General features: G+C 56.0%; 1 protein-coding gene across 2 annotated transcripts in view; it reads left to right on the forward strand.

The window, feature by feature from the left end:
* Positions 1 to 15,518, forward strand: part of LOC142499115 (unconventional myosin-Ie-like) — a 61,371-nt gene extending 45,853 nt beyond the window's left edge. For both annotated transcript variants that reach the window (XM_075608027.1, XM_075608028.1), the window contains 10 exons: positions 1,437 to 1,581; positions 2,248 to 2,362; positions 2,509 to 2,678; positions 3,291 to 3,436; positions 3,910 to 4,056; positions 6,950 to 7,107; positions 9,545 to 9,619; positions 11,014 to 11,206; positions 12,160 to 12,335; positions 14,977 to 15,518. In XM_075608027.1, coding sequence (XP_075464142.1) covers positions 1,437 to 1,581; positions 2,248 to 2,362; positions 2,509 to 2,678; positions 3,291 to 3,436; positions 3,910 to 4,056; positions 6,950 to 7,107; positions 9,545 to 9,619; positions 11,014 to 11,206; positions 12,160 to 12,335; positions 14,977 to 15,053 — 1,402 coding nt within the window. In that variant the 3' untranslated portion in view covers positions 15,054 to 15,518. The remainder of the gene's footprint in view (positions 1 to 1,436; positions 1,582 to 2,247; positions 2,363 to 2,508; positions 2,679 to 3,290; positions 3,437 to 3,909; positions 4,057 to 6,949; positions 7,108 to 9,544; positions 9,620 to 11,013; positions 11,207 to 12,159; positions 12,336 to 14,976) is intronic.
* The last annotated feature ends 359 nt before the right edge of the window (positions 15,519 to 15,877 follow it).

Raw genomic sequence — 15,877 nt, forward strand, 5'->3', positions numbered from 1 at the left:
TCACAGTGCGTGTATATTACATGTGTCACAGTGCCTGTATATTACGTGTGTCACAGTGCCTGTATATTACATGTGTGTCACAGTGCGTGTATATTACATGTGTGTCACAGCGCGTGTATATTACATGTGTGTCACAGCGCGTGTATATTACATGTGTCACAGCGCGTGTATATTTTGTGTGTCACAGCGCGTGTATATTACGTGTGTCACAGCGCGTGTATATTACGTGTGTGTCACAGTGCGTGTATATTACATGTGTCACAGTGTGTGTATATTACGTGTGTGTCACAGTGCGTGTATATTACGTGTGTGTCACAGTGCGTGTATATTACGTGTGTGTCACAGTGCGTGTATATTACGTGTGTGTCACAGTGCGTGTATATTACGTGTGTCACAGTGCGTGTATATTACGTGTGTGTCAGTGCGTGTATATTACGTGTGTGTCACAGTGCGTGTATATTACGTGTGTGTCACAGTGCGTGTATATTACGTGTGTCACAGTGCGTGTATATTACGTGTGTGTCACAGTGCGTGTATATTACGTGTGTGTCACAGTGCGTGTATATTACGTGTGTCACAGTGCGTGTATATTACATGTGTCACAGTGCGTGTATATTACGTGTGTCACAATGCGTGTATATTACGTGTGTCACAGTGCGTGTATATTACATGTGTCACAGTGCGTGTATATTACATGTGTGTCACAGTGCATGTATATTACGTGTCACAGTGCGTGTATATTACATGTGTCACAGTGCGTGTATATTACGTATGTGTCACAGTGCGTGTATATTACGTGTGTGTCACAGTGCGTGTATATTACGTGTGTGTCACAGTGCGTGTATATTACGTGTGTCACAGTGCGTGTATATTACGTGTGTGTCACAGAGCGTGTATATTACGTGTGTCAGTGCGTGTATATTACGTGTGTGTCACAGTGCGTGTATATTACGTGTTTCACAGTGCGTGTATATTACAGTGTCACAGTGCGTGTATATTACGTGTGTCACAGTGCGTGTATATTACATGTGTCAGTGCGTGTATATTACGTGTGTGTCACAGTGCGTGTATATTACGTGTGTGTCACAGTGCGTGTAAATTACGTGTGTGTCGCAGTGCGTGTACATTACGTGTGTGTCACAGAGCATGTATATTACGTGTGTGTCAGTGCGTGTATATTACGTGTGTGTCACAGAGCATGTATATTACGTGTGTGTCAGTGCGTGTATATTACGTGTGTCAGTGTATCACACTGTGTGTGTCAGTGTCACACCTATGCCATGCATAGTATATAACAGTGTATCACACCGTGTCAGTGTATCATATGTGCCATAGTGTGGAACAGTGTATCACGTGTGTGTGTGTGCACACTGCTTGTCTTGGTTCGGTCCATGCCGTGCCGTTGCACCCACACATTGCCTTTCCCTCCTTGCCAGGTTTGCCATTCTCACCCGGGAGACGTGGCCGGAGTGGAAGGGTGATGAGAAGCAGGGGGTGCTGCATCTACTGCGCGCCGTAAATATGGACTCGGATCAGTACCAGCTGGGGAAGAGCAAAGTGTTCATCAAGGCTCCGGAGTCTGTGAGTGTCTGAAGGGGGCAAGGGCACAGCCAGGATCTGGCACAGCCCGGGGCGGGCTGGCACAGCCAGTGGGGGAGGGATGGCACAGCCAGTGGGGGAGGGATGGCACAGCCAGTGTGGGGGGGGGGGGGGCAGGCACAGCCAGTGGGGGAGGGATGGCACAGCCAGTGGGGGAGGGATGGCACAGCCAGTGGGGGGGGGGGGGCAGGCACAGCCAGTGGGGGAGGGATGGCACAGCCAGTGGGGGAGGGATGGCACAGCCAGTGGGGGGGAGGGGGGGCAGGCACAGCCAGTGGGGGAGGGCAGTCACAGCCAGTGGGGGAGGGCAGGCACAGCCAGTGGGGGAGGGCAGGCACAGCCAGTGGGGGAGGGCAGGCACAGCCAGTGGGGGAGGGCAGGCACAGCCAGTGGGGGAGGGCAGGCACAGCCAGTGGGGGAGGGTTGGCACAGCCAGTGGGGGAGGGTTGGCACAGCCAGTGGGGGAGGGTTGGCACAGTCAGGGATGGAGAGGGCTGGCACATCCAGGGGTGGGGGCTAGCACAGACAGTGGTGGGGGGGGGGTTGGCACAGCATGGGGTGGGGGCTGGGACAGCCAGGGGTGGGGGCTAAGGGAACAGCCCCTAGCAGTGGCTGGTACCCAGGCACTAATCTTCTCTCCCTGTGCAGCTCTTCTTACTGGAGGAGACGCGGGAAAGGAAATATGACGGCTTTGCTCGCGTCATCCAGAAGGCGTGGCGCAGACACACGGCCGTGCGCAAGTACATCCGCATGAGAGAGGAAGGTGAGAGGGGGGCAGCAAGACGGTAAAACCCCCATTTTGGGGCTTTACTTGGCTAAATTCAGCCATTCTCATGGTGGGCAAATAAAGTGTGACCATTTTAAAGATGGCCACCCAGAGCGGATTGGTCACTTCCTGTTTGTTTCCAGCCTCTAGCATCGTCCTGAATAAGAAGGAACGCCGCAGGAACAGCATCAACAGAAACTTTGTGGGGGATTACATTGGGATGGAGGGGCGCCCCGAGCTCAGGCAGTTCGTGGGGCGCAGGGAGAGAATCGACTTCTCTGACACCGTGGTGAAATATGACCGCAGGTTCAAGGTGGGAGAGAGGGGAGGTGAGAGAGGGGCGGTGAGGGAGGGGAGGGGGGAGAGAGGGAAAGGGAGGGGGCGAGGGGAGGAGACATTGACAGGTGGTTGTGCATAGTGGTAACTGTATGTGGGACACTAAAAGACACCAAATTCCTGCTAACCCACGGAGCTAACACTCTTTCACTAGTATCTTCTTCCCTTCACTGGAGAACCTTTCTAGCAGCAAAGGGGTTAATTCCAGTCAACTTGGTTTCAAAACGCAGTGATTCGGGGGACGCACAATATACATTTTTAGATAATTTATGAGTGTAAAAATATACAAAATGTCGCCCACGTTTTCTCCGTTTCACGGATTTAAAAACAAAACCGGACGCAAATTGGAATTGGATATTTGGATTGTTATTGTATTTATACCTGTCCCCTGCGCAGTGCGTCACAGGCCCAGCGGGCAGTCAAAGGGTTAAGAACAGCCCCCTCCTCGCCAGAGCGCCGCAGGGCATTACTCTAGGAATTCGTGCAGGGGGCAGCGCTGCGATGTGGGGTGGATGAGGCAGAACGATGACCTCATACGCAGAGCGATGACCTCATACGTTAACGCCTCCTCGTCCTCTCGTTGCAATAGACGTTGAAGCGTGACCTGATCATGACCCCGAAGTTCCTGTATCTGATTGGCCGGGAGCAGGTGAAGCAGGGACCTGAGAAAGGGAAGGTGACAGAGGTGCTGAAAAGGCAGATCGAGCTGCAGAACATCCAGGCCGTGTCTCTCAGGTGAGCGGGTGTCTCTCGGGCGAGCGGGTGTCTCTCGGGCGAGCGGGTGTCTCTCGGGTGAGCGGGTGTGTCTCGGGCGAGTTGTGTGTGTCTCGGGCGAGTTGGGTGTGTCTCGGGCGAGCGGGTGTCTCTCGGTCGAGTTGGGTGTGTCTCGGGCTAGTTGCGAGTTGGGTGGGGAAGAGTGCTGGGGAGGGGGGAGAGTGTTGGGTGAGGTGCTGCGGAAGGAGGGGAGCGAGTGTCGGGGGGGGGGAGCGCGAGTGCCGGAAGGAGGGGGGCGAGTGCCGGGGGAGGGGGGGCACGAGTGCCGGGGGAGGGGGGGTGTGAGTGCCGGGAGAGGAGGGCGCAAGTACCGGGGGAGGTGCGAGTGCCGGGGGAGGGGCGAGTGTCGGGAGAGGGGGGGCGAGTGCCGCAGGACAGGGGCGAGCGTTGCTGTAGCGCAGGACACTGCTTTACGTGCTGACATTTGTCCCCAGCACTCTGCAGGATGACTTCCTGATTGTGCATGAGGCGCAGTATGACAGCGTGCTTGAGTGCGTCTTTAAGACAGAGTTCCTGAGTCTTCTGTACAAACGCTACGAGGAGCGGACGCAGAGCAAACTGCCACTCAGATTCAACAACCAGTAAGAGGCTGATGGGAGCTGCGACAGCATGCGATGTGCATGGACTGCATGTGGGGCAGGGACAGTATGCGGCGTGCATGGGCTGCACGTGGAGCTGCGACGACAGCATGCAGTGTGCATCGACTGTACATGGTGCAGGGACAGCATGCAGTGTGCATGGATTGTACGTGGGGCTGGGACAGCATGCGATGTGCATGGACTGCATGTGGGGCAGGGACAGTATGCGGCGTGCATGGATTGTACGTGGGGATGGGACAGCATGCGGTGTGCATGGACTGCACGTGGAGCTGCGACATGAATGGGCTACACGTGGAGCTGCGACAGCATGCAGTGTGCATGGATTGTACATGGTGCTGGGACAGCATGTGGTGTGCATGGGCTGTACGTGGGGCTGGGACAGCATGCGGTGTGCATGGGCTGTACGTGGGGCTGGGGCAGCATGCGGTGTGCATGGGCTGTACGTGTGGCTGGGACAGCATGCGTGTGCATGGGCTGTACGTGTGGCTGGGACAGCATGCGGTGTGCATGGGCTGTACGTGTGGCTGGGACAGCATGCGGTGTGCATGGGCTGTACGTGTGGCTGGGACAGCATGCGGTGTGCATGGGCTGTACGTGTGGCTGGGACAGCATGCGGTGTGCATGGGCTGTACGTGTGGCTGGGACAGCATGCGGTGTGCATGGGCTGTACGTGTGGCTGGGACAGCATGCGGTGTGCATGGGCTGTACGTGTGGCTGGGACAGCATGCGGTGTGCATGGGCTGTACGTGGGGCTGGGACAGCATGCGGTGTGCATGGGCTGTACGTGTGGCTGGGACAGCATGCGGTGTGCATGGACTGTACGTGGGGCTGGGACAGCATGCGGTGTGCATGGGCTGTACGTGTGGCTGGGACAGCATGCGGTGTGCATGGGCTGTACGTGGGGCTGGGACAGCATGCGGTGTGCATGGGCTGTACGTGGGGCTGGGACAGCATGCGGTGTGCATGGGCTGTACGTGGGGCTGGGACAGCATGCGGTGTGCATGGGCTGTACGTGGGGCTGGGACAGCATGCGGTGTGCATGGGCTGTACGTGGGGCTGGGACAGCATGCGGTGTGCATGGGCTGTACGTGGGGCTGGGACAGCATGCGGTGTGCATGGGCTGTACGTGGGGCTGGGACAGCATGCGGTGTGCATGGACTGTACGTGGGGCTGGGACAGCATGCGGTGTGCATGGGCTGTACGTGGGGCTGGGACAGCATGCGGTGTGCATGGACTGTACGTGGGGCTGGGACAGCATGCGGTGTGCATGGGCTGTACGTGGGGCTGGGACAGCATGCGGTGTGCATGGGCTGTACGTGGGGCTGGGACAGCATGCGGTGTGCATGGGCTGTACGTGGGGCTGGGACAGCATGCGGTGTGCATGGACTGTACGTGGGGCTGGGACAGCATGCGGTGTGCATGGACTGTACGTGGGGCTGGGACAGCATGCGGTGTGCATGGGCTGTACGTGGGGCTGGGACAGCATGCGGTGTGCATGGACTGTACGTGGGGCTGGGACAGCATGCGGTGTGCATGGGCTGTACGTGTGGCTGGGACAGCATGCGGTGTGCATGGGCTGTACGTGGGGCTGGGACAGCATGCGGTGTGCATGGACTGTACGTGGGGCTGGGACAGCATGCGGTGTGCATGGGCTGTACGTGGGGCTGGGACAGCATGCGGTGTGCATGGGCTGTACGTGGGGCTGGGACAGCATGCGGTGTGTATGGGCTGTACGTGTGGCTGGGACAGCATGCGGTGTGCATGGGCTGTACGTGGGGCTGGGACAGCATGCGGTGTGCATGGGCTGTACGTGGGGCTGGGACAGAATGCGGTGTGCATGGGCTGTACGTGTGGCTGGGACAGCATGCGGTGTGCATGGGCTGTACGTGGGGCTGGGACAGCATGCGGTGTGCATGGACTGTACGTGGGGCTGGGACAGCATGCGGTGTGCATGGGCTGTAAGTGGGGCTGGGACAGCATGCGGTGTGCATGGGCTGTACGTGGGGCTGGGACAGCATGCGGTGTGCATGGGCTGTACGTGGGGCTGGGACAGCATGCGGTGTGCATGGGCTGTACGTGGGGCTGGGACAGCATGCGGTGTGCATGGGCTGTACGTGTGGCTGGGACAGCATGCGGTGTGCATGGGCTGTACGTGGGGCTGGGACAGCATGCGGTGTGCATGGACTGTACGTGGGGCTGGGACAGCATGCGGTGTGCATGGGCTGTACGTGGGGCTGGGACAGCATGCGGTGTGCATGGGCTGTACGTGGGGCTGGGACAGCATGCGGTGTGCATGGGCTGTACGTGGGGCTGGGACAGCATGCGGTGTGCATGGGCTGTACGTGGGGCTGGGACAGCATGCGGTGTGCATGGGCTGTACGTGGGGCTGGGACAGCATGCGGTGTGCATGGGCTGTACGTGTGGCTGGGACAGCATGCGGTGTGCATGGGCTGTACGTGTGGCTGGGACAGCATGCGGTGTGCATGGGCTGTACGTGGGGCTGGGACAGCATGCGGTGTGCATGGACTGTACGTGTGGCTGGGACAGCATGCGGTGTGCATGGACTGTATGTGGGGCTGGGACAGCATGCGGTGTGCATGGAATGTACGTGAAGTGACATACACGACTTACTCAATGCCTCATTATATTGACTTGCAGTGGGGGAAACACATGAGGTCTTCTTTCTGTCACTCACAGACAGATTGTATGGACCAGTCCTGTCTGTATCTCCCAGAGATAACAAGTCCCTTCATATAACTCTCTAAGCACACAGTGGCGGGTGTGCAGGAGGCCCCGTGTTCCCCGTGTTCCCCGGTGAGTGCTGGGAAGGAGTTGGGTGTTTTTAACAAGCGACGCTCTGTACCCTTCATCTCAGGCTGGAGTTTAAGGTGAAGAAGGCAGGATGGGCCCCGTGGGGGGCGGCCGGCTCCCGGCACATTCAGTTCCAGGCAGGAATAGGGGACATGGCGTTACTACGGATAAATGGGAAGGTCCAGACAGTCACCATCGGCCCTGGACTGCCCAAAAACTCACGTAAGCAGTGCGGCTGCCAGGGTGACAGAGGGAGAGCGCGAGTGTGAGATGACCTGACACACTCATCGTCGCTCACTTACATTACCGGCGTATGTACAGACACTCACTCAGATATCGACACACTCACCGTCGCTCATTCCCATGACGTGACACACACACCATTGCTCACTCGCGACGCGCGCACAGACACTCACACAAGACACACGCATACACTCACACGACACGCGCACACAGTCCCTCACACGACGCGCGCGCGGTCCCTCACACGACACGCGCACAGTCCCTCACACGACGCGCGCGCGGTCCCTCACACGACACGCGCACAGTCCCTCACACGACGCGCGCGCGCAGTCCCTCACACGACACGCGCACAGTCCCTCACACGACACGCGCACACAGTCACACGACACGCGCGCACAGTCCCTCACACGACACGCGCACAGTCCCTCACACGACGCACGCGCGCAGTCTCTCACACGACACGCGCACACAGTCACACGACACGCGCGCACAGTCCCTCACACGACACGCGCACAGTCCCTCACACGACACGCGCACAGTCCCTCACACGACACGCGCACAGTCCCTCACACGACGCACGCGCGCAGTCCCTCACACGACACGCGCACAGTCCCTCACACGACGCACGCGCGCAGTCCCTCACACGACGCGCGCGCAGTCCCTCACACGACACGCGCACACAGTCACACGACACGCGCGCACAGTCCCTCACACGACGCGCGCGCGCAGTCTCTCACACGACGCGCGCGCGCAGTCTCTCACACGACGCGCGCGCGCAGTCCCTCACACGACACGCGCACACAGTCACACGACGCGCGCACAGTCCCTCACACGACACGCGCACACAGTCACACGACACGCGCACACAGTCCCTCACACGACACGCGCGCAGTCACACGACGCGCGCGCACAGTCCCTTACACGACGCGCGCGCAGTCACACGACGCGCGCGCACAGTCCCTCACACGACGCGCGCGCAGTCACACGACGCGCGCGCACAGTCCCTCACACGACACGCGCGCACAGTCCCTCACACGACGCGCGCGCACAGTCCCTCACACGACGCGCGCGCACAGTCCCTCACACGACCTGCACGCACAGTCCCTCACACGACGCGCACGCACAGTCCCTCACACGACGCGCGTGCGCAGTCCCTCACACGACACGCGCGCAGTCACACGACGCGCGCGCACAGTCCCTCACACGACGCGCGCGCACAGTCCCTCACACGACGCGCGCGCACAGTCCCTCACACGACGCGCGAGCACAGTCCCTCACACGACACGCGCGCAGTCACACGACGCGCGCGCACAGTCCCTCACACGACGCGCACGCACAGTCCCTCACACGACGCGCACGCACAGTCCCTCACACGACACGCGCGCGCAGTCCCTCACACGACACGCGCGCAGTCACACGACGCGCGCGCACAGTCCCTCACACGACGCGCACGCACAGTCCCTCACACGACGCGCACGCAGTCCCTCACACGACACGCGCGCAGTCACACGACGCGCGCGCACAGTCCCTCACACGACCTGCACGCACAGTCCCTCACACGACGCGCACGCACAGTCCCTCACACGACGCGCGTGCACAGTCCCTCACACGACACGCGCGCAGTCACACGACGCGCGCGCACAGTCCCTCACACGACGCGCGCGCAGTCCCTCACACGACGCGCGCGCAGTCCCTCACACGACGCGCGCGCAGTCCCTCACACGACGCGCGCGCACAGTCCCTCACACGATGCGCGAGCACAGTCCCTCACACGACACGCGCGCAGTCACACGACGCGCGCGCACAGTCCCTCACACGACGCGCACACACAGTCCCTCACACGACGCGCACGCACAGTCCCTCACACGACGCGCACGCACAGTCCCTCACACGACACGCGCGCAGTCACACGACGCGCGCGCACAGTCCCTCACACGACGCGCACGCACAGTCCCTCACACGACGCGCACGCACAGTCCCTCACACGACACGCGCGCAGTCACACGACGCGCGCGCACAGTCCCTCACACGACCTGCACGCACAGTCCCTCACACGACGCGCACGCACAGTCCCTCACACGACGCGCGTGCACAGTCCCTCACACGACACGCGCGCAGTCACACGACGCGCGCGCACAGTCCCTCACACGACGCGCGCGCACAGTCCCTCACACGACGCGCGAGCACAGTCCCTCACACGACACGCGCGCACAGTCCCTCACACGACGCGCGAGCACAGTCCCTCACACGACCTGCACGCACAGTCCCTCACACGACACGCGCGCACAGTCACACGACGCGCACGCACAGTCCCTCACACGACACGCGCGCACAGTCACACGACGCGCGCTTGCAGTCCCTCACACGACGCGCGCGCACAGTCACTTTAAAGCTGTCACTTGTGTATCTGTCCCAGGACCCACAAGGAAGGACGTCAGGAAAAGCCAGTACATGGGCAGCGAGAACCACGCACCACGCACGCAGCCGACTGGTGAGTGCACGTAACTCACTAATGCAGGAGGCCACGTAACTCACTAATGCAGGGGGCCACGTAAGAGACGTATAGGCCACGTATAACCATGCTCAGACACCGCAGTTAAGAGAGTAACAAGCACTTTGTTTTATAGGGTTATGAGGGCATTATGTGCAGATTATTGCCCCCTGGGTATATAGCCTTCTGAGTAGAATACAGACCGGGGCTTCACTCAGGAAATAGAAATAACTCTGATATTGCACCGACACGTACCAAGCGGCCACTAGAGACGCCTCACGGCGGCAACTGTGTCCCACATGGTAACTTGCCCGTTAAACGTTAGTGGTATGAAAAATCCCCAAATAAAAAGGATTATAATAAAATCTTCCAACACAAAATGCCACCCACAAATCCAGACAAACTCCCGTGGTATCAAATACTGTGTCCCCGTGAGAGGTAAGTAATCACGCACCTACCTCCCCAGCCACTTACCTCTCCACCTCCTCATATCACGTACTATGGGAGATTTATCACCAGGACACGGAGAGAGATTCATTTAAGTCACAGATATAGCCCATGTCTCATATTCACCACAACGGGGATATATATATATATATATATATATACATATACATATATACATCTATATATAGTCAATGGAGAGTAGTTGGCACTCACTTGTATGCAGTATAAGGTAGGTGCATGTCCCTTAGCAGTAGTTAACAGGCAGGGGTGTTCCTCACAGCAGTGGGGCAGCCGCAGCAACGCAGTAGGAACGAGACGGCACTCAGAGGTAATTTTCAAAAAGATTGTATTAGAGTAGGTGGCACCTACTTGAGAAAGGCCCCCCCCCCCCCCCCGTGAGGACCGAAACGTTGGCATTTGTGCCACCTACTCTAATACAATCTTTTTGAAAATTACCTCTGAGTACTGCCTGCTCCAACTGCGTTGCTGCGGATGCACCACTGCTGTGAGGAACACCCCATACATATATATATATATGTATGTGTGTGTGTATATATGTATGTGTATATATGTATGTGTATATATATGTGTGTGTATATGTATATATAGATATATATAATATATTGATATATAGATAGATATACAGATAGATATACAGATAGATATATATATATATATAGCGCAAGATCACTCCCAAAATACCTCTATACAAGATATATTGATATATTATTGCATACAGATGCAAACAAAAGGGGATTCTGGAGGAGAAAATGTATGTGGACAGATGAAATGAACACGCCCGAGGTTGCGCATCACGTCAGAGCGATGCGCGTTTCGCAGGCTTTGTCAAGAGGGCTGTTACCCACCTTCCCCGCCAGACAGCAATGTAACCCCTTCACTGCCAGGTGGGGTTGGTTTGCGGTTACCCCTTGTTCTCTGACACACAGGCACGCAGAGGACAAACGCGGGCAACAAGAAGAATTCCCGCCCGCCGATGACACAGAGATTTTCCTTCACATCGCGTCAGAGCAGCGTGGACCAGCCGACTTTACCCAGACAAGGCGCCAGTCCCCGCGCCAAGGTACCGCCTACGGTGCTGGACATGGACTTCATGAATGTACCGGATCAGGGCATGGCGGGGTGAGTACCCGGGTCACACCCACACTAGTATATATTTATATTGGGCCAACTGGAGCGTTATATACAGCAGGTAATGTGTAATTTCCTGGTAAAACATATTGGATGTTGCATTGAGGCTTCTTTGTTTCCTGTACACGGCTGAGAGTGGCCACCTCCTCTGTGTTATGCAGCTTGTTACTGCGTGTGCGTACACACACACACGCACACACATAACACAAACGTACCTGCACACGTACACACACACGTACCTGTACGCGTACACAGGCACCTGCACGCGTACACACACACACTCCCACACGCATACACATGTACCCGCATGCATACCACACACCCGAACACGTACTCACGCGTATCTGCACGCGTACACACACACATAGCCGCACGCGTACACACACGTACGTACACACATACCCGCACGCGTACACACGCGTACGTACACACACACATATACATACCCGCACACGCACACACAAATACATACCCGCACGCATATATTCACACACACACACGCACGCATATACACACACACACACACACACACACACACCCGCATACACACACACCCGCACGCATACACACACACACGCACGCATACACACACACAGTTGCATAAAACCACATGTATACACACACCTCTAGAGCGTAAGCTCTCGGGATCAGGCCCTCATCCCTTCGGTATCCGTTTGCACTTGTTTGATACGTCGCCCTGTGTATATAATATACACCTCTGTACCCCCGTTGTACCGCGCCGCAGCGCAGGTTGGTGCTTTACTAATAAGCTGTAAGAATATAATCTCTCACATGTGAGATACAAAGTTAGTGAAAGTTTTACATGGGGTAATTGATCAATAAATGTATGTGGCAGTGAAGGGGTTAACGGCGTGCCTTGTTGTGACGCTGCCGCAGTCTCGGGAGCCGGTGTGTGTTATCTTCATGTTGTGTTGTCCTCCCAGAATACACAGGCGGCAGTCAAAAGAGGTGAAGCCCGTCCCAGGGGGAGGGAGAAGCAAGCCCACCCCCAAACCCAAGCCGCGGCTCCCCCTCTGCAGGGCGCTCTACGCCTACGATGCACAGGACACGGACGAGCTGAGCTTCAATGCCAACGACGAGCTGGAGATTGTGAGGGAAGGTACGGTACCCCGAGAGTATTATTGTGAGGGAAGGTACGGTACCCCGAGAGTATTATTGTGAGGGAAGGTACGGTACCCCGAGAGTATTATTGTGAGAGGAGGTACAGTACCCCGAGAGAATTATTGTGAGAGGAGGTACGGTACCCCGAGAGTATTATTGTGAGAGGAGGTACGGTACCCCGAGAGAATTATTGTGAGAGGAGGTACGGTACCCCGAGAGTATTATTGTGAGGGAAGGTACGGTACCCCGAGAGTATTATTGTGAGGGAAGGTACGGTACCCAGAGAGTATTATTGTGAGAGGAGGTACGGTACCCCGAGAGTATTATTGTGAGAGGAGTTACGGTACCCCGAGAGTATTATTGTGAGGGAAGGTACGGTACCCCGAGAGTATTATTGTGAAGGAAGGTACGGTACCCCGAGAGTATTATTGTGAGGGAAGGTACGGTACCCCGAGAGTATTATTGTGAGGGAAGGTACGGTACCCCGAGAGTATTATTGTGAGGGAAGGTACGGTACCCAGAGAGTATTATTGTGAGAGGAGGTACGGTACCCCGAGAGTATTATTGTGAGAGGAGGTACGGTACCCCGAGAGTATTATTGTGAGAGGAGGTAAGGTACCCCGAGAGTATTATTGTGAGAGGAGGTACGGTACCCCGAGAGTATTATTGTGAGGGAAGGTACGGTACCCCGAGAGTATTATTGTGAGAGGAGGTACGGTACCCCGAGAGTATTATTGTGAGAGGAGGTACGGTACCCCGAGAGAATTATTGTGAGAGGAGGTACGGTACCCCGAGAGTATTATTGTGAGGGAAGGTACGGTACCCCGAGAGTATTATTGTGAGAGGAGGTACGGTACCCCGAGAGTATTATTGTGAGAGGAGGTACGGTACCCCGAGAGAATTATTGTGAGAGGAGGTACGGTACCCCGAGAGTATTATTGTGAGGGAAGGTACGGTACCCCGAGAGTATTATTGTGAGGGAAGGTACGGTACCCCGAGAGTATTATTGTGAGAGGAGGTACGGTACCCCGAGAGTATTATTGTGAGGAGGTACGGTACCCCGAGAGTATTATTGTGAGGGAAGGTACGGTACCCCGAGAGTATTATTGTGAGGGAAGGTACGGTACCCCGAGAGTATTATTGTGAGGGAAGGTACGGTACCCCGAGAGTATTATTGTGAGGGAAGGTACGGTACCCCGAGAGTATTATTGTGAGGGAAGGTACGGTACCCAGAGAGTATTATTGTGAGAGGAGGTTCGGTACCCCGAGAGTATTATTGTGAGAGGAGGTATGGTACCCCGAGAGTATTATTGTGAGAGGAGGTAAGGTACCCCGAGAGTATTATTGTGAGAGGAGGTACGGTACCCCGAGAGTATTATTGTGAGGGAAGGTACGGTACCCCGAGAGTATTATTGTGAGAGGAGGTACGGTACTGAGAGTATTATTGTGAGGGAAGGTACGGTACCCCGAGAGTATTATTGTGAGGGAAGGTACGGTACCCCGAGAGTATTATTGTGAGAGGAGGTACGGTACCCCGAGACTATTATTGTGAGGGAAGGTACGGTACCCCGAGAGTATTATTGTGAGAGGAGGTACGGTACCCCGAGAGTATTATTGTGAGGGAAGGTACGGTACCTCGAGAGTATTATTGTGAGGGAAGGTACGGTACCCAGAGAGTATTATTGTGAGAGGAGGTACGGTACCGAGAGTATTATTGTGAGAGGAGGTACGGTACCCCGAGAGTATTATTGTGAGGGAAGGTACGGTACCCCGAGAGTATTATTGTGAGAGGAGGTACGGTACCCCGAGAGTATTATTGTGAGAGGAGGTACGGTACCCCAAGAGTATTATTGTGAGAGGAGGTACGGTACCCCGAGAGTATTATTGTGAGAGGAGGTACGGTACCCCGAGAGTATTATTGTGAGAGGAGGTACGGTACCCCCAGAGTATTATTGTGAGAGGAGGTACGGTACCCCGAGAGTATTATTGTGAGAGGAGGTACGGTACCCCGAGAGTATTATTGTGAGGTAAGGTACGGTACCCCGAGAGTATTATTGTGAGAGGAGGTACAGTACCCCAAAAGTATTATTGTGAGTGGAGGTACAGTACCCAGAGTACATAACCCCCCCCCCCTCCGCTCCCCCATCATAACACATGTAACTCACCCACACAGCTGATGCAACGTAACCCGTCATGTAATGTCCGTGCTCGGGCTTCTCTCCGATACAATATCTGTAAAATACAGACATATAATACACAGGGGCGCAACTCCAGTCCTCAAGGGCCACCAACTGGTCAGGTTTTCAGGATACCCCTGCTTCAGCATAGGGAGTGCAGTGGAAGACTGAGCCATCTGTGCTGAAGTAGTGATATCCCTAATACCTGTTGGTGGCCCTTGAGGTCTAGAGTTGCCCCCCCTGTAACACAGTTACACATTGAGCCCCTAAGAGATTGCATGCTAAACGTGTAATCCAGGTGCTAGGAGACTACGGGGATGTGCAGAAGGCAGGTGCACCCCTGTATTAGGAGGATGGCGCACCCCTGTATTAGGAGGGTGGCAGCCTCGCCCTCAGAACATATGTTTAGTCCCCGGGTCAGTGACATGAAAGTCAGGACTGTCTCCTCTCTCCTCTCCCTAGACCCCTCCGGCTGGTGGCAGGGCCGGATCCGGGGCAGGGAGGGTCTCTTCCCGGGGAACTACGTGGAGAGGGTCTAACGCCTTGTGGACCCTTCATACGAATGCGGCCTCTGATCCCCTGCTGGGTTACAGCGGTACGAGGGCGACACGCAGGGTCACGCTCCAATTCTCCTGGGACGTCCTGTAACACCTCCGTGGCCCAGCCACGTGAGCTCACGGAGAAGAGGCCGTTGCTACAGCTGCTGAGAAAGTAACCGTGCGAACGAAGCCTTATTTTACCCGTGCCGCCTTTCTACGAGAGCTCAACGTAACCGCCCAGTGACGCTCGGCCACGCTGTATGCCATCACTGTACATATGTAACAAATGGGCACACTCGTTTCTAGTTTTTAAATGTGTGACGGAGATACCTGTATTCTCAGCCTCTGCACCCCGCCGGCCGGAACGTTTTATACTCCGCCGAGGCTGTTTGTATATTGGTGAAAATGCCACAACGTTCATCTCAGGAAACTCAACATAATGAAAATAAAATATCCTGACACAGACGGGTAGTGTGTGTGTGTGTTTTGTGTGTGTGTTTTGTGTGTCTCTCTGGGGAGATGCCTCTCAAACTCATAACGTTAGCTAATAAGTTACATTTCCTTCCGCATGCATTGCAGCTCCAGTCGTACTGTTCCTGGGAAAGTGGGGTTCATTACAGCTTCTAATACTTCAGTAAAATAAAAATAAACACCCTTACCTTTAATGCCGGTGTTGCCCTCTTTCCCCCACCCTCTGGGAGATAAGGCGTCTTGTATGTGGTGTGACTTTACCTGTGGCTCACAAGAGGTTTGAGCCTCCGCCGCTGGGAGCCTGGGGTGTACCTGATTCACTAGGTGACAGCGCCTCCACCTGCGCAGGATCC

Source organism: Ascaphus truei, chromosome 7, assembly GCF_040206685.1.
Source record: "Ascaphus truei isolate aAscTru1 chromosome 7, aAscTru1.hap1, whole genome shotgun sequence".
In the NCBI taxonomy this organism is placed as follows: domain Eukaryota; kingdom Metazoa; phylum Chordata; class Amphibia; order Anura; family Ascaphidae; genus Ascaphus; species Ascaphus truei.